This window comes from Epinephelus moara, chromosome 9 (genome assembly GCF_006386435.1).
Source record: "Epinephelus moara isolate mb chromosome 9, YSFRI_EMoa_1.0, whole genome shotgun sequence".
In the NCBI taxonomy this organism is placed as follows: Eukaryota; Metazoa; Chordata; class Actinopteri; order Perciformes; family Serranidae; genus Epinephelus; species Epinephelus moara.
The window spans coordinates 24,279,191-24,297,505 of NC_065514.1; the positions used below are offsets into that span (position 1 = coordinate 24,279,191).

Genomic DNA, 18,315 nt, shown 5'->3' on the forward strand with positions numbered 1-18,315 from the left:
TGTCAGCACTGTCAACGTTGTTAGCACTGTGGTGTTAGCACCGTTTGCTGCTTACTGCTGAATTAGCCACCTCCATGTTGAGAGCCATATGCAGACAATCCTGGCTCAGACTCTGAATTATAGATATGCTCTGAATGTCACATATAGTGCCTTTTTTGATTTCTTGACACATACATTTACAGTAGAAATGCAACAGTAATACGATTCACTCACAATATTATTACTGCATTTACAAGTTAAACTCATGCGGTGTTGGGGTCACTGTCTAAAAAAAAACATCTCTAATACAACATGTTTGATTTTTGTCCTCCAAAATAATGGCGTGCACCACAGTATGAACCTTTTTTCAAACATGTGCATGTCTCAGAAATTAGTAACTTTGTGCTTTTTAAGTGTGAGAAAATCCTCTGTTGATTAGGTTTTCATTTGAGAGCCAAGGTTGTAAACTCTGCTCTTTAACTACCCACCTCAGATCCAGTGTGAGCTACAAATGCTATGTGTGATATATTATGCGGTTTTGCGAGACCAAATGACAATTGATTAGAAAGCAATGATGAAAGAGCTGTGAAATGATGGCCACATCATCAGCTTCCATTTCTCTGGCCAAGTCCAAACTGCAGAGAAGCCCAAAGACATAAAGCCTTCATCTCTCTGTTGATTCATTCAATCTTATTTCAGAGCAGTTGATACAATCTGATGGAATAGTCTGCTCTAAATACTGAGCTGTGGAGCTGCTCTCCAGCTGTTGCTTATCCCAAGGTAATAAAAATGGGACAAATCAGCCCATAATCCCTCCTCAGTCCCTCCATTGTTCTTAGAATGATGCTATGCTAAAAAATGGGACCTTCTTAGTATTCTGAGAAACATCAGCATCTGCTGAATTTTGCTCTTTGTCATGTTTGGTTAGGCTTTCCATCAGAGTTTGTGGACAGCTGCAGTCGTTATAGAGATTGAAAATAATCCCTTTTATATGAATTTGGTGCGCTTTATGTGTGTGGTTTTGTCTTTATAATAAGACAACAGGAATTTGTGTTAGTTTTGCATAAATAAACAAACGTGCCTTCTTTGAATATATTACTTTTTGCATTTACAAATCTCTCATCATTTTAATTTTGCTTGATTTGTTTGTTTGGGGTGTATTTAAGTGACGTGATCTCAAAATGGATTTTTGATTTTATTAAAATGTTGGCAAACTTAGGCTTTTATTTTATTCATCACTCCCACATATTGTTCAACATCAAAGCAATCATAGCAGCATAAACACACAATATGGAGGGAAACATCATGTTTCCCTCCAGTGTCAAATTTTCAGCATGCTTCATTCTGTTGCAAATTCCTGCAAATGCAACTTGAAGAGCCTCTATAATGCTAGCAGATGAGACTCTTCTGAGAAAGGATATCTTAACACATAATCATGATCATTTTAAAGCGTTATATCTTTTGCTGTCTATTGTCTTACTTGTTCCGTAGAAACCGTGCGTCATCCATCCTGCATTTGATTATTCTTGGTTCACAGCAGGAATTGACATTGGTAATCATGGTAGATCATCACCAAGCTCATTCTTATTGAAGGGCATGCTCACTACATTGAATATTGAAGCATTACAGGATAATGTTATTCACGCTCTGTAATAGCTCTGTACATACGAGTCTCCATGCTATAGTAAATACCCCTTAACTTGCTCTGTAAATGGCTCCTATGAATATTTAAACATGATTCTCATAAATCACTTTTATTTTCAATCACACTCACTTAATTAGACACGTGTTCCGACGTGGACTCATTGGGAAAATGCTGCATGTCCTCATGTGTTTTTTTTCTCTTTCTTTTTCTTTGCAGGTTTCCCTGATTTTCCAGGGAGTGCTCCCTCTTTTCAGTGATGGAGGTATTGCAGTGTGACGGCTGTGACTTCCGTGCCGAGTCATATGATGACTTGAAGACCCACATTCAGGAAGTGCACACAGCTTTCCTGCAGCCTGCAGATGCAGATGAGTCTGACTCTCTGAAGGAGGAGGATGAGGATGAGGAGGAGGAGGAGGAACATGACGACAAGGATGACAAGGATTACACGCCTCCTAAAGCTGGAATGAGTATGTCGACCAAAATAAATCAAATGTTACAGTTAATTTGTTGAGGATCAGGAAACACTTCTTTTTTTGTTTCAAATAACTCTTCATAGTAGGATGATTATACATTTTATTGGGAAACATAACATTTATGAGTTGGTGCTGGTTTTATTGACTGAAAAAAAAAAAAAGTTTTAATACTTGCAAAATGTTACACATTTACTGTCTTCCAGCTCACATGCTTTCTTGTTTTTTTTAGGCCCCAACTCTGCTGACAATTCCAACCAAACACCACAAAAGCAGACAGATGAAACCCACCTGCCATTTTACCAGTGCAAGTTCTGTGTCCGTTACTTCAGATCGAAGTCATTCTTGAGAAACCACACCAAAAAAGTGCATAACGTCATTGAGGAAGATTCAGATGCAAGCATCTCCTCGCAGACAGCGAAGCAGCCCAGCTACACCGTTATAATGCACAATGACCATTCAAAAGTCTACTCCTGTCAGTATTGCACATACAAGTCTCCACGCAAAGCAAGGATAATGAAACACCAACTAATGTATCATAACAAGGGTCCCTCAGACGGCGCTGAAGATCCTTCAGAATACGCAGAGACCGGAGAGCAATCGGGCTCAGCCAGTGGACTCATGAAGGGAACATTTGCCTGCGAGTGGTGTGACTATCAGACTGACCAGAAGGACAGCTGGACTAATCACGTGGTGAAGGAACACAGTGACAAGGTCAAGATAGTTTCCTGCATTGCAGAGCTGGAAGGGGAGGCAAGTGCAAGCTCACCCAATATAGATTCTCCCTCCGCCTCCCAAAGCCCAACTAGATCAAAGACGACTTTCACTGAGGTTCAAGGGAAGGAAGAGCCAGTAGGAAAAACAGCAGAAAACACGTCGGAGAAGTCACTCCCAGAGCTCTCATCCTTTCAGTATGCACAGATGAGTGCAGTCACACCCAACAGCACAGGTACCTCCATTTTGTCCAAGAGGTTCACTTCGTCTGACGTCTCCAAGAGCGTCGTAGATATGGATGCCAAGCTACTCAATGAGGAGGACTCTAGGAGCAGCTTAGAGGATGATGATGAAGAAGAGTTGGGCGATATAGATGATCCCAGCTATACTGGGACACTGTCAGCAGATGCAAAGCAGCTTTTAACTGATGAGGATAATAAATTACTGGAGACTAAAGGAATACCGTTCAGAAAGTACATGAACCGTTTTCAGTGCCCGTTCTGCTCCTTCCTCACCATGCACAGGCGGAGCATCTCCCGCCACATTGAAAACATTCACCTCTCTGGTAAAACCACAGTGTATAAATGTGATGAATGCCCATTTATTTGCACCAGCCCTCTTAAACTAGGCACGCACAAACAGAGCCACATATCCTCAGATTTAGACACCCTGGACCTAACAAGCGATAGTCCAGATCCTCACAATGACAATGCTGCAGAGCCAGTGAATGGGGGTAGTGTAAGTTCCAAAGTCAATGGAAAAAAGACAACCAGCACACCAAACGACCAGCAGAACCCTCATCGCTGCACGCTCTGCAGCTTCTCTACCACCACTCTGAAAGGTCTGAGGGTTCACCAGCAGCATAAGCATTCCTACTGTGATGACCTAGATCCCACTGTCTTTGAAAGCCAGCTGACTGACCAGCCGGATTCTGAAGTGGAAGCTTCTCCAATCTTTCTACAAAAAACCCAGACCTCCATTTTAGGACTTGCCACCAAAAAGCCCTCAGTAACAGGGAAAAGAGCCAGGAAGTCCATTAATGACTTACCTTTGGATTTGTCCTCGGTTAAGAAGAGAACTAGAATTGATGAAATTGCCAGTAACCTTCAAAGTAAGATAAGCCAAAGCCAACAGGATATGATCATAAACCTAGATGACATGGATGATGAAGATGCAGGAGAAAATCATGCCAGTGCTGATACAGAGGGTAGAAACCATGACAATAAAAACCCTGTCTTTACTTATAATACACAACAGCTTCATGCGAGAGAATCAGTGATCTCTCACGAGGGAGGCAGAATAGGGAAAAGAAAAAGCAACCCTAAGTCAAAACCTAGAAACATTCCTATATCCTTGACTCTCTCAGATGACAGTGAAAACATCTCTGCTGACCCCAGTGATAATGCTGTCCAAGAGAACGCAGATTATTCAGAGGAGCCAGGAACTACACGTTTTTACTGTAAACACTGTGATTACCACAACAAGTCAGCTCGTAGCGTCAGCACCCATTACCAGAGGATGCACCCTTACATCAAGTTCAGCTTTAAGTACATCCTGGACCCAGAGGACCAGAGTGCAGTCTTCCGCTGCTTAGAGTGCTACATCGAATACACAAATTATAATGATCTACACCAACACTACATGGATCATCACCCTGAAGCAAGCAATGTGCTCAACTTTAACCAACCGAATCTGGTTTACATGTGCCGCTTTTGTTCGTACACGAGCCCCAACGTCAGGAGCCTGATGCCCCATTACCAAAGAATGCATCCTACTGTGAAAATCAACAATGCGATGATCTTCTCCAGCTATGTGGTTGAGCAGTCCCACAAATCGGGGGAGTCGCAGACCCTGAGGGAAATATTAAACTCTGGCCCCAAGAATTTGAACTCAGCCACATCAACCCCCAGGTCCTCCTCCAGCCCAGTGCCGAAACCGGTCTCCAAGACCCCTGAAGCCAGCTCTGAGACAGACTCTCTCAAAGAATCCATTGGTGGCAATGTTGTCGTCTATGATTGTGATGTGTGTTCTTTTGCTAGCCCCAACATGCACTCTGTTTTGGTCCACTATCAGAAGAAACACCCAGAGCAAAAGGCGTCTTATTTCCGTATACAGAAAACCATGAAGGTCATCTCTGTGGATCAGTCGCAGCCTGTTGCAAACTCCTCATTCAACCTTAGCATGGCAACTCCTCCAAAACAACCAAGCGCGGCACTGTATGGATCAGATGAAGAAATGTACTACTGTAAACATTGTGTGTACAGCAACAGATCTGTTGTTGGTGTGTTGGTCCATTATCAAAAGAGACACCCAGAGGTAAAAGTGACAGCAAAATATATCAAACATGGTGCCCCCACCCCTGGTTTGATGAAATTAATGGATGAATTACAAATTGCAGCTCCGAAACAGTTCTTGAAGCAATTTCAAAATAACGGTCACGATGGATCTAACAGCACGAGCCCTAAACCAGGCAGTGGTGAGAAAGGTGAGGATGAGCTGTTCTTCTGTCAGCACTGTGATTATGGCAACCGCACTGTAAAAGGAGTGCTCATTCATTACCAGAAGAAGCATAGGGAAACCAAGGCCAACGCTGACCTTGTGCGTCGTCACACTGCAGTTGTCCGGAGCCAGCGTGAGCGTGCACAGATGGTTCAGTCGAGTAGCGTCTCTTCTGCCTTGACCCCGGCCCCTCCAGACCCTGAAAACACTACGCCCCTGCGCTCCTTGAAGTGCAAACACTGTTCCTACACATCCCCCTACGTCTATGCCCTAAAGAAGCATTTGAAGAAAGAGCACCCAACTGTGAAAGCCACAGCCATGACCATTTTACACTGGGCTTACCAAGATGGCATTTTGGAGGCTGGCTACCACTGTGAGTGGTGCATTTACTCCCACGCTGAACCCCAGGGCCTGCTGCTCCATTACCAAAGACGCCATCCTGAGCACAATGTGGATTACACATACATGGCCAGCAAACTGTGGGCTGGTCCAGAGACCACCCAACAAGGGGGCAATATGGAAACGAAACATTACAAATGCAGAGACTGTGCCTTTGAGGCCTGCACAATATGGGACATCACTAGTCACTATCAGGCAGTCCACCCTTGGGCCATTAAAGGGGATGAATCTGTGCTTTTGGATATAATCAAAGGAAATGGCTCAGCTGAAAAGATCCAACAGCAGGTTGCCAAAGAACACGTGTCTTTCAATTGCCAGTCTGTCGAAGATGATGGAGCGCTGGTCATTGTCACCCCATCTCAAGAGAGCAATCCCCATCCTACCCACCCACGTCTTTCCATCTCTAACAACCCTTATCAGTGCACTGTATGTCTGTCAGAGTACAACAGCCTCCATGGCCTCCTCACTCACTATGGAAAGAAACACCCGGGCATGAAAGTAAAAGCTGCAGATTTTGCACAGGAGGCAGACATCAACCCCAGTTCTGTGTATAAATGTCGTCATTGTCCATATGTAAACTCCCGAATCCACGGCGTCCTGACTCACTATCAGAAGAGACACCCATTAGTGAAAGTCACTGCAGAAGACTTTGCGGATGATATAGAGCATATCACCGACATAAACGAAGCAGACGACAAGTGCAAAACTCAAAGGCAAGGCTATGGCGCATACAGATGCAAAATGTGTCCGTACACGCATGGGACACTGGAGAAACTCAAAATCCATTATGAGAAATATCACAATCAGTCGGCCTCTGACATGTTCGCCCCCTCTCTGACACACTTCTCTCCCGCTAAAGACACAGAGCCAGTAGCCGAATGCAGCGCTGGTAATATATCAAGCGCAGCAAAAGTCCAGGAGGTCAGTGAATTGGACCTTGCCCTCTCTCAGTTACCCATCAATAAGGCAGAGAAACATGCTATATTCAAGTGTCAGCTCTGCAAATACTTCTGCTCCACAAGGAAAGGCATCGCTCGTCACTACCGTATCAAGCACAACAACGTCCGTGCTCAGCCAGAGGGTAAAAACAATGTCTTCAAGTGTGCTCTGTGTTCATACACGAACCCTATACGCAAAGGTCTGGCAGCACATTACCAGAAGCGGCATGATATTGACGCCTATTACACCCATTGTCTGGCTGCTTCCAAGACAATGACCGAAAAGCCTAGCAAAGTGATAGCACAGCCGCCGTCAGAAGGGGACAGTTCAGAAATGAGCGAAGACTTGCGCTTGGCAGTGGAGAGACGAAGGTGCTCTCTTTGCGCCTTCCAGGCCTTCAGCAGGAAGAGCATTGTCTCACACTACATTAAACGCCACCCAGGTGTCTTCCCCAAGAAGCAGCACGCTAGCAAGCTTGGTCGCTACTTTACCGTTATCTATGCCAAAGAACCCGAGAAGATAGCAGTCAGCGCACTGGCAGAGGATGACAAGGATGTACTGGAGGTTCAGCTTGAACCCGAGGAGGACAGAGAGGCTGAGTGGCTGCCGTTCAAGTGTCTGAAATGCTTCCGGTTGTCCTTCAGCACAGGCGCGCTGCTCTCTATGCACTACAACGACCACCATAGCAATGACTTGAAGAGGGACTTTGTGGTGTCGCCCGGTCCCGGGGATGAGGAGTCCGAGATGTACCAGTGTTCTCACTGTGAGCTGAAGTTCCTTGCTCTCCCAGTTCTGGCGAAACATCTATTCAACCACAATGAGGAGTTCCAGAAGAGGGCCATGAGGCAGGAGAGGAGGAGGCAGCTGCTCAGCAAACAGAAAGCCTCAGAACTACCTGAGACCAAACCTGAGAAGGTGAGCGGAGATACGAGTCTCCCTTAAAGCTTGTAAATGAAAGAATAAAACCGGCATAATTTAATTTTCCTCTTACCATTAATATCTGAGAGCATACAATAAATCTTCTGATGCTGTAAGCTACTACTATCATCATATCATACTACAGCTGTTTCTATACTCCTTGGAGTCATGGGCTCCCATGGTTTTGGAAAACAGCTTATAGAGATATAATTTATCACTGAGCGTATTGTTAATTTATCGTAACATGACTTTATAAACCCACAATCATTGCAGTTGTACCCAAAGTAGTCATATTCTGCCAAAACGGCATTAAAGAGATAATTATGTGTCTTAAATTGCCCCTTTATTGTCACCAGGAATATATAACAGTGATAATGAGGTGTGATAATTAGTTTCATATTAAGTTCATTAAAAATACAATTGATCTCATTAAATGTATGTTTGAGAACAGTGGAGTCTTTAACTTCATGGGGAAAAGGTAAATCTCAAAGAGAAGATGTAGGAGTATCATCTCACGGCACATACATCAGCTGGTTTAGATTACACACTCCTATTGTCCTTGAAAAGTTAAAATAATATAATTTATAATAAATGTATTATCACAAATATTTTCCAAATGCATTTAAAAAAGATGTCAAACAAAAACAGTAAATAAATAGTTTTTTCCTTTTTTTTGCTCTGTGAACAGGAAAGTCCTGTAAATAAAGCTCCCATAGGATTCAGGTGTAACTTCTGCATAGAAATGCACCCCACCCTCCGAGCCATCTGCAACCACCTTAGGAAGCACGTCCAGTATGGAGAGGTCAAAGAGGGACACGTCAAGGTAAATGGAGTTGGATTTATTTCCAAAATGTATTTAATGCTGTTACATTTGTCTTATTTTACCTCTGATTTGTTACATTAAAGATGTACTATGCAGGATTTTCCAAAAAAACAGAACTCATACAGAAGTAATCCCTCTCAGTCATCACTTATGATGCACTAGAGGTGTGTGGCAGTGTATTTTTCCGCAGAGACTTTGCTCTTTGCCTGTATTTTCTTAATTCCGACTCTTTTTCTATGCTCGGGATGTTTATGAGTGTGTAGCCCCACAGTACCCAAGTAAGGTCGGGGATTTATAAAAAGGTAGCCACCAGGTGTCAGAGCATAAGCAGCAGGCAAAACGCAGAATGAGAGTGATTCTGGAGTTGGCTTTTACTTAAACTTTCACTGGCAATCATATTTGCAAAGACAATCCTGCATAGTATATCTTTAAGTCTGAACTATTTTCATATTAAATACACACATGTCAATGTTAAAACTTGGTATTTTGGGAAATGTACTTTCTTACCAGGGGTTTGATTCATCCCATAAATATAAAGCCACAGCCAGCAGATTGTTAGCTTAGCTTAGCATTAAGACTGAAAACAGGGGAAAACTAGTAATCTTTAGAGCCAAACTAACTGTTTTGCCCTATGCTACGCTAGCCGTAGCTTCATATCAGGTGTACAGATTTAAAAGTGGTGTCAATCTCGGCATAAAGACGAATAAACATGTTCCCCAAAATGTCAACAAATTGTGCAGCTACGACTTCCGAGATCACGCAAATGTATAATATGCATTGTTAGTTGATATCCACATTATATTTTGTTTAACCATATACTTGAGAGACTAACTTTGGCTGTCCCCGGTGTTTCTGTCTAGTAAACTCCTCGTCCCCCTGGCTCTGCAGTGATCTGTTTTACTGGACTTGGGTTCTGTTTCCCATTTTGTTTATTACTGACGGTGGCTTCTGGGTAGACAGTCTGTCAGCTTCCCCTAGAGAAAACAAGCAACGCTGTCCCATTGCAGTGGAGGGGGGGAAGCAGAGGACAGAGTGGTGAGCCATAACTTTTAGGGCAGCGGTGGGTAACCATTCGAACATTAGTATTCCACTGAGGCTGCCAGTAAGGGGAACAGGCCTAAGGATCCAACGCCTTACCCATAAGGAGGCCTGGTTCTTCTGTCAGACACTCAGTCTGTCTTGTATGTATTTAAGATTTACTATATTCACTTTGGCAAATAAGGTCTACTGCAAAAAAATGAGTGTGTCTTGCGTTGGCAGAAAATGTCAGCCTGTGAAGCTGATGGCACGTGCCAGGGTAATGGGTTAACTGCGAGCATTCATTTCCCACAGCATCCCTACCAGATGGAATATACTGCATGTTTTACACATTGCAGAAGGTATAAATGAAAGATGCTTCTCTATAGTATCATGGATACAGTCCCAACTCTAGAACTGCAATGGTTTCTGATCCAGTTGGATGAGGAACAGGCTGACAGTGCAGTCAGGGCAGACTCGATGGCAAGGTTGGGCCTGTGGATGCCACATCTTATTTATGGCTGCATGAAGTGCAGGGTCAGGTCCTTCCACAGAAAGAATGAGCTTCCTCGGGGCAATAAAAAAGTCATGGTGATTGTCTGTCCACTTGTGACGACTACAGAAACCAGACTGCACTCCAGCAGATGAAGCAAGAGAAAATAGAGGTTTTTTTGTGTGTGTTGTTGTTGGGAGATGTCCGAATGTGCAAGGTCTTCTTCTTATCTGTTCTGTTGCGTGACTAGTTTTGTATCCTCCTGTTTCTCTCCTGAGTGATTTAGCATCAGCAGCAGCTAGTAATGAAGTTTATTTATGGTTTGATATAAAGATGGAACCGTGGATGGATCACTGAACGGGCCTACTGGGCACAGCCCCAGGGCCAAAAGTGTCAGGGCCCCCCTGGCCTTCACCTGCAAATTGTCACTCAAACAAACACGTACGGGACAGGAGGAGACTCAAAGTGACCACAAAGAGACACAAAAAGACCACAAAGGGATGCAAAGGAACTGCAAAGAGACACAAAATAACGATAAAAACAGGGAGAACAACCAGAACGCGGCACAAAGCCACTACAGATAGATAAAAAAACAACCACAAGGAGACACAAAATGACTACAAAGCGACACAAAACAACCAAAAAGACACAAAATGACTTCAGTAAGGTAGAAAATGACCTTAAAGACACACAAAACCATAACAAGATGCATAATGACTACGGAAAGATGCATAACCACCATCAAGTCTTGTGTCCTGTGTGTCTTGCTCCTGTGTCAGAGAGGTAGTGGGGCCCTCTCTGCCCATGAATAGGACTGGGTGGATATTTTGATTGACTTTGTGAAGGAGATTTTTTACTCTTATTCTATAGTTACATGGTTAAGAGAAGGGAATTATATGTAACAAAGCTGCTGGACAGAGTCAAGGGTTTGACTCGAATTTTCATGTGACATTCCATTTGGATAGTGCAATCAACTCAATTTCAACTAAGTATGGTGCGTCAGTAAATACCAGCACACTACAGAGTTTCAGGTCAGGGTTGGAGTTGGTCTAAGGTTACTGATGAGGATTGGCTCTGCAGGACTTGACCCAGTCGTGTTTTTCAGTCATTTGTTGTTGGTGCAGAAACATTTCATTCACAGGCTCACACTGCAGCTTGAAGTATTTTGGTCAGGTGCTTTGGCTGTTTCAGGAAAATGTCTTGCATAGAAAGGCTGTCAGGTCAATGACACACCTACATGTTGATCTCCAGCACAAATGTATCCAATTGACAAAACAGAGGGTGAGTGAGAGAGCTGTAACTAACACTGATTGCGCCGATACAGCACAGACAGAACCAGAGGTGTTAGACAGATGCTTAACTGTTGCTTATGTGCTGTTAACATGATTTGCCTGATTTAGGAAAAACGTTTAGAGGTGCCAGACTCTAAGTGATACTTCAGTGAACAGCTATTTTTGTCATCTGGTAGCTGATTGAGTGTCAACATTGGACCATCCAAATAAATTGTCACCCTTAATCTCTCTCCCTTTATTGCAGCTCTGTGCATCCGCATAAGAAAATGGCTGTGACAGACAGAATCAACAGAAAGGTTGCTGAAACATCTGAGACTTCTCCTCTTTGTTTTGCAGCAGGAAGTCAGCGACATCCCCCTGACCCTGCCTTCAGAGAGCCTGACTAATGGCGACCTCGAGGGGGATGAAGCAGCTGAAGGTGACAGCCTCGAGAGACCCGCAGCTACGATGATGGGTCCACCCTTGGTTTCCACAGTGTCTGGTGGTGGAGGGGGAGGTGGAGGTGGTGGTGGTGGTGGTGGTGGTGTTGCCGTTGCCGCGGAGACACTGGAACCAGAAACGCATGCCGTTGAAGGAAGGGCAGCGGCTCTCGTGGCTGCAGCGAGGGCCGCGGTGTCAGAGGGCGAACTGAAGCAGAGATTAGCTGCAGGGGGTCACCCGTGCGCCCAGTGCGACCGAGTCTTCATGTCCATGCAGGGACTGAGGTCCCATGAGAGGAGCCACTCAGCCATGGCGCTGTTCAGCAGAGAAGACAAATACAGCTGCCAGTACTGCCAGTTCGTCTCACCTTTCAGACACAAGTAAGTAGGGAGGAGCCAAATCTGTGACTGACACCTCTAACACTGTGAATAGGATGGTACTTCATAAGGAGTAAATAATAGTAAAGTGGGCAACTTTGTCCAAGGTAAACACATATTTACCTGAATGTTAGATTTTTACCGTATTAATGTGTTGATGTGTTGATCCTCTATTGAACATTGGTCTATTCTGACTGTCCATCTTTCATTCATGTTTTTCAGTGAAGTTAGTTCAGTCTTGATTGATCTGATGAAACCCTTGGTTACCAATGGTAACAGAAAGTGCAGTTGAACACTACAGCAAACACATAGAGAGGATCTGCTGACCTAGAAGTCTGGAAAAATGTGTTCTCTAGATTCAAATTTTATGAATAATCTTGGTCAGCTCTAACCTTGGTCCTGTATCACCTTCACAATAAAAGCCACCCCATGGTTTGCCAGTTGACTGCTTTTAATGTGAAACAGCATCAGTAGGAAATACTTAGTGTGCATCAGCAGTAGCTTAACATAGCTGTAATATGGTTTTGGAAAAGGGAACAGGAAACAGTAAGGCTGATATTAATGAGATAAAATAACAAACAATGACTCTGGATTACATGCACGAATCATTTCCAAGGCAATTTAAATCCAGTGCAGTGATGGCGGACTCCGCCACAAACAACTTTAGTCTGAGGCAGTTATATAAGGGCTGCTAGATTATGGCAAAAATCATAATCGTGATAACTATGGTCAATATAAGATCACAATTTTTTAACATTATTACTCATTGACTTTGGAAACATGCATTTATTGATTTATTTATTTATTTTAAATTTTGTCTTTTTAACAGTGTATTTTCTTGAGTTTAAAGTATATTTAAACTAAAAAACAAAACAAAATAAATAACAGAAATTAAATAAAATCTATGAATATAAACCAAGAGGAGAGTGAGAGACCCTGCACTCTTGGCATAAGAGATGTATATGCCACAGTTACTCTGAGCAGCATGCATGGGAATAAATTACAGTATATTAGATTTAAATATACTTCCACTTTTTCTGTAATGGTCTGAATAAGTTACTAAATTTGTCGCTAGTCACTTTTTTAGAAAGAAAGTCACTAAAAGGGTCTGAAAAGTTGCTAAATCTAGCAAGAAAATTGCCAAATTGGCAACACTGAGTGCACCACTGTAAAGGAAATGGGTGACTGGATTAATGACAAAAGACAAAGCAAGAGTGTCATTGTGAAATGGAATGTGGCATTATAATTATTTTATCTTGGATATATCGTTTTCATAGTTGTTGGAAACCAATTCGTTTGATTCCTCAGTCTTAGAGTATAAACCTGCAGCTGTACATTCAATAGTATAGCCCTGGTAGCAGTATATTTTAAGCTCCCACCCGTACATTCTTCACCAGTCTTACACCAACTGTTGTGCAAATCAACTGGATGTTAAACTCACTTTGTACAGAACCCAATTTTACACCCTATTCTGTTTACCCTATCACAATCCCTTTGAATCCTCAATCTTCTGTAAGATTTCCCGCCTCCTAGGAGAGTAAGACAAACATTACAGCGAGACAGACATTTTGGTAGTGTGATTTGTTTTATCCATCACAGAGACACAGAGCGAGAGAGGAAGAGAGAGTCCTCATCTCCTCTGAGCTCCCAGGTGTAATCCCTCTGTACTGTATGTGCCCTGACCCAGAAAGAAGCCGCATTCCCATGCCACCTAGGAGGCTGGCATTAAAAACACAGCCACCGTCCCCACAGGCGCTCACACGCTCACTCCCACCGAGGGATTGTGGGTAGATGAGTTCACCCCACGGCTCCTTGTTCTGTAGTCATTGGCAATGTGCGGCTCTTGTTTGTGAGGTAAACAGAATCGAGCGCTTTAGATGCTGCAGAAAAAACCCCGCTGTTGAAATCATCAAAGTGGATGCTGTTGAGTAGAGCTCTCTCTCTGTCTCTTGCTTTCCTGTACTCTATTCTTGTCACTTTCTCTCTTTATCTGCTATCCTTTTGTCCTCATTCCATCTATTTTTTTACTCTGTCTTTTATCCTCTTATCTCATATCCTCCCTTCTGTGTTTTTTTATTTGTATATTTTGTGTCATCGCCAGTCTGGACAGACATGTGCAGTCTCACCACGGGCACCACAAGCCCTTCAAGTGCAAACTCTGCCCCTTTAAATCTGCCTACGTGAGCCGCTTGAAGAGCCACCTGCACAAGGCACACACAGGTAAAAGCAGACACAACGCATACATTAAATCACATCTCACAGCTGTATCCATGACAAACAAGGTATTCCCGGGCCAGCATAGCAGCCTCCTGTTTAGCATCATCCACATAAAAGTGCTGTGCTTGATTTAGCTGATCCTGCACGGAGTAACCAGTGGATTAGCTGGAGGAGCAGCTCCGCCATCCACCGAGTACATTAGATACACCTCATTAAGCACATCCAAAAGAATCATGATTTTAGCACAAATAGCCCCAATGAATTTATTGTGAATTATGTTTATTTGGGAATATGGGGATGAAATCCTCAGCATGTTTCAAAGGTGAATGCCGACAGGTGTCTTCAGTTAGACGTGATTCATCTCCTGTAATCGTTTCTTTGTTGCTGAGCGAGCCAGACGGCAGACAAAGACATAGACATTCAAGCCAATGTTAAAAAAAAAATAAAATAAAATAAAACGCTCCACCTGAGAGATCAATACATGAGCAAAAGAAACAATCTTAAAACTAGCAAACCAGAAAGGCCAATTTTCAAAAGGCATTTGAGTGCTCTCAACTGTCTGATTGGAGAGAACAAGAAACAGCACCAAGAGTTAACAGCTGCTGTGGATAATTGACACAAAGCAATTTTGAGTTGCAATTACATTCAAAAAGTGGAGTTTGGTGATTTTGCAGACTTTGTGAAAACAATCAGCGTTAAATCTTCATCACTGCGGCTCAGTTCTTCTCCTCCGTGTCCTCGCTTTCTGTCCAACGAGATATTTTGGATTGATGCATCCACATTCAGGAGCTAACATGCTCTCTCCAGAAATAGCACAATCAGGAAGTTGTTTCCTTAATAAAACCACTTCTGGTAAGAATACGTTACTGTCAGATCAGATTTGGTTCTAATGGCACCACTCCTCAGGATGCTGCTTGCGTTAGGGTTGTTAAGCAAATATATTCAACAGCTACAGGAAGCAAGAGGCTATAAATCCCCCCATGGGTACATTCGAAACTCCACCATTGCTGCCAGAAACACACACAGTAGCCAAAGCAACACCAGCACAGTCGTATACTGTGGCAGCATAAATCAAAGAAATTGGTCAGTATATATGACTCTAATTCGTGAGTAAGAGAGTAGCTGTGGGCAGTATATGAGATGCTGTCCTTTTGTGAATGGCTCAGATACCGCTACAAAACTTTATTTAAAGGGACAGTTCACCCCCAAAGTAAATATACATATTTTAACTCTTACCTGTAGTGCTATTCATCAGTCTAGAATGTTTAAGTTTGAGTTTCAGAGTGTTGGAGATATCAGCTGTAGAGATGTCTGCTTTCTCTCAAATATAATGGAACTAGATGGGACTCCGCTTGTGGTGCTTGAAGTGCCAAAAAAAATACATATGAAAAACTCAACAGCAATGTCTCTTTCCAGAAATCATGACCTGGTCCCTCAAGATAATCCACAGACCTCGTTGTGAGCAGCCTCATGTAGGAACTATTTTCTTTCTACACCCACCAACTGTATCACTCCACAGACGGAAGCTTGGCTCTACTCACGGATGAGAGGCTCGTGCTCATGACAGCACAAGATGTAAACATTAATGGTGTCCTCCTCGGCTGAGCTGTAACGTTAGCTAGCTCGGTGCTGCTAGGTGAGTTAGCAGTAGATGTGTGACGCTGATACAGTTGGGCAGTTGTAGGGTGGTAGAAAGAAAATAGTTCCTACGTGAAACTGCTCACAACAAGGTCTGTGAATTATCTTGAGCAACCAGGTCATGATTTCTGGAAAGAGACATTGCTGTTGAGTTTTTCAAGTGTATTTTTTGGCGCTTTGAGCACCACAAACTGAGTGTTGTCTTGATCCATTATTTTGGAGAGAAGGCAGACATCTCTACGGCCAATGTCTCCAACAAAACTGTCTAGACTGACTAATAGCACTACAGGTAAGAGGGGAAAATCTGTATATCTGATATTTGGGGTGAACTGTCCCTTTAAGGCAACAAGCTTCAAGCTAAGTATGGAAAAAAATCCTCAGTAACATTTTGCCTTCCCGTCAGAATTGCCTCCCTCTGTCAGTGTGAGACTGCGGTACATCCATGTTTACAGTTAGAGCTGTTGTATCTTTGTAGAATTAATACAAAATCAAAGTTGTAACTTCCAAATTGCCTACAAGAAAAGTGTATGTTGAGGAGTTAGTTGTCATGTTTATTTGTGATGCCTGAAGACATTTCTAATAAACACTGCAGCTCAACATTTTTTTCTATCAAAATTAGACTAATTAGTCTGAGAGGAGCACAAAGTGACATGTTTGTTCCAGATTGGAGGAGAATAGCTTTGTTTGTGGTGGAGGATGTGTTTATTATTACTTTGAATCTTATGCCACGCACTGCAAATCCTCATCAAATGCTGCCTTTATATAGTAAACTCCATACAGCAGTCCAAGTTTTGACTCAAATCTCTCGATTGTCCTCCAGGTGAGCAGCACACATACAAGTGCTTGTCGTGCCCCTTCTCCTCCATGACCATCAGCCAGCTGAAGGAGCACTCTCTGAGAGACCACGGTGAGGCACTGACCCTCCCCAAACTCCGGGCTGCTACCCAGGCTGCTCATGGTGCCCTCAGGCCCTCACGGCTGGCCAGTAACACAGAGCAGACTCCCTTGGCCCCGGATGGTATGAGATCCTGCATAATTCATTTATTTCAATAGACATAGGATGATATGATAGGCCTGTCAGGCTGGATTTGGAAAATCTCAATTGAGCATCAAAGCACAATCCACTGCAATGCTGAATTCCTTAAAACTGAGGGTTTTTTTAGTGTTGGAGTTGTTTTATTTTATTTTATTTTGTGATTATTATGAATATGATTTTCTTTCAATCTATAAAACTGATTGATTTATGAAATATTTGACAATAGTGATATTAAAGAAGAATTTTAAATATATATTTTAAGAATAGAAAATAGTTTCCCACAGCAGAGGAGATGCATTCAAATATTTGTTTAAATTGTCTAACTGTTTAAAACCCAAAGAGATTCAATTAACTATCATTATATGACAAAAGAAGGCATCAAATCCTCACATGTGAGAAGCTGAAATTACTAAGTCCATCATCTGAATAGTTATAGATTCATTGCCTGTTTAATGACTGTATAATCTATATAATATAAATCATGCCCTTGGAAATAAAATAAAGTAGCATTAGAAATGTAATCAAATAAAACTTAAGAGCTAATTCATTCACAATCTAAAGCTCAAAAGTAAAATTATTACTAAATATACATGTTCAAGTGGGCTTTTTATCTAAGGTGGTTTTATGTTTTATATATTGTTTATGCAACACATTTGATTTGCTATAAATACGGAAAATTAGCGGTTAGCATCACCAATTCTGTGTCATACGAGTTTGACTGCTAAGATTTGACGACCCAAACCTCCTTTAATGTCGATGATGGCACCTTTCTTTTCAGAATATTCCTTATCAAAGAGGCACCTGCGCCGTAGGTTGGTGCAGCAGCGATCTCCTAGATGTGATGCCAAGTTTTAGGTGTTTTAGTGGCTGTGCAGCCGCTACTGTAGCTCGCAGACTGTTCTTGGCAGCAGCTGTCACCTTGCTGCTGGAGCTGTGGAATCTTTCCTGGAGCTGAAGCAGGGCAGCATTCCTCAATGCACCAACCACCACCGTCAGCTGTGCCCTACCAAGACAAGTGAAGCATTGAGAGAGAGCAGAGCTGACATATTGAATGTCTCTCCGCCGTGTCAAACGAGCTACCTTCAGTCGAATGTCTTGAATTCTGATATTTGAAGTGCAAAAGAGGGTTTGTTTTGAAAAGATTAAGATTTGATTGGCTGTGAAACTATGAATAAGATCCAACTTCTTTGAACTCCAGCCCCGTCCTGGCTTTTTATGCTGCTTTAAGGTCACCCTTAAAATATATTTGAGGTGTTCTCCTCCTCCCCTGTCTTCTCCAACTCCTCACAGAAGTATTCCACCTCTCATTTATGAAATGTAATAGACAGTTTTGGCCCTTAATCTATTCAAAAAGACACATCACCACCTCACGACAGAATTTGCTCTCCATCTGGTATCTCATCTCCATACATCTCCACAATGCAGAGAGGATATTAAAA

At 42.7% G+C, this 18,315-nt stretch overlaps 1 protein-coding gene across 2 annotated transcripts in view; it reads left to right on the plus strand.

Moving 5' to 3' along the window:
• Positions 1-18,315, plus strand: part of znf462 (zinc finger protein 462) — a 63,432-nt gene that overhangs the window by 26,777 nt on the left and 18,340 nt on the right. For both annotated transcript variants that reach the window (XM_050052798.1, XM_050052800.1), the window contains exons 2-7: positions 1,841-2,091; positions 2,327-7,560; positions 8,252-8,386; positions 11,525-11,988; positions 14,087-14,205; positions 16,661-16,858. In XM_050052798.1, coding sequence (XP_049908755.1) covers positions 1,881-2,091; positions 2,327-7,560; positions 8,252-8,386; positions 11,525-11,988; positions 14,087-14,205; positions 16,661-16,858 — 6,361 coding nt within the window. In that variant the 5' untranslated portion in view covers positions 1,841-1,880. The remainder of the gene's footprint in view (positions 1-1,840; positions 2,092-2,326; positions 7,561-8,251; positions 8,387-11,524; positions 11,989-14,086; positions 14,206-16,660; positions 16,859-18,315) is intronic.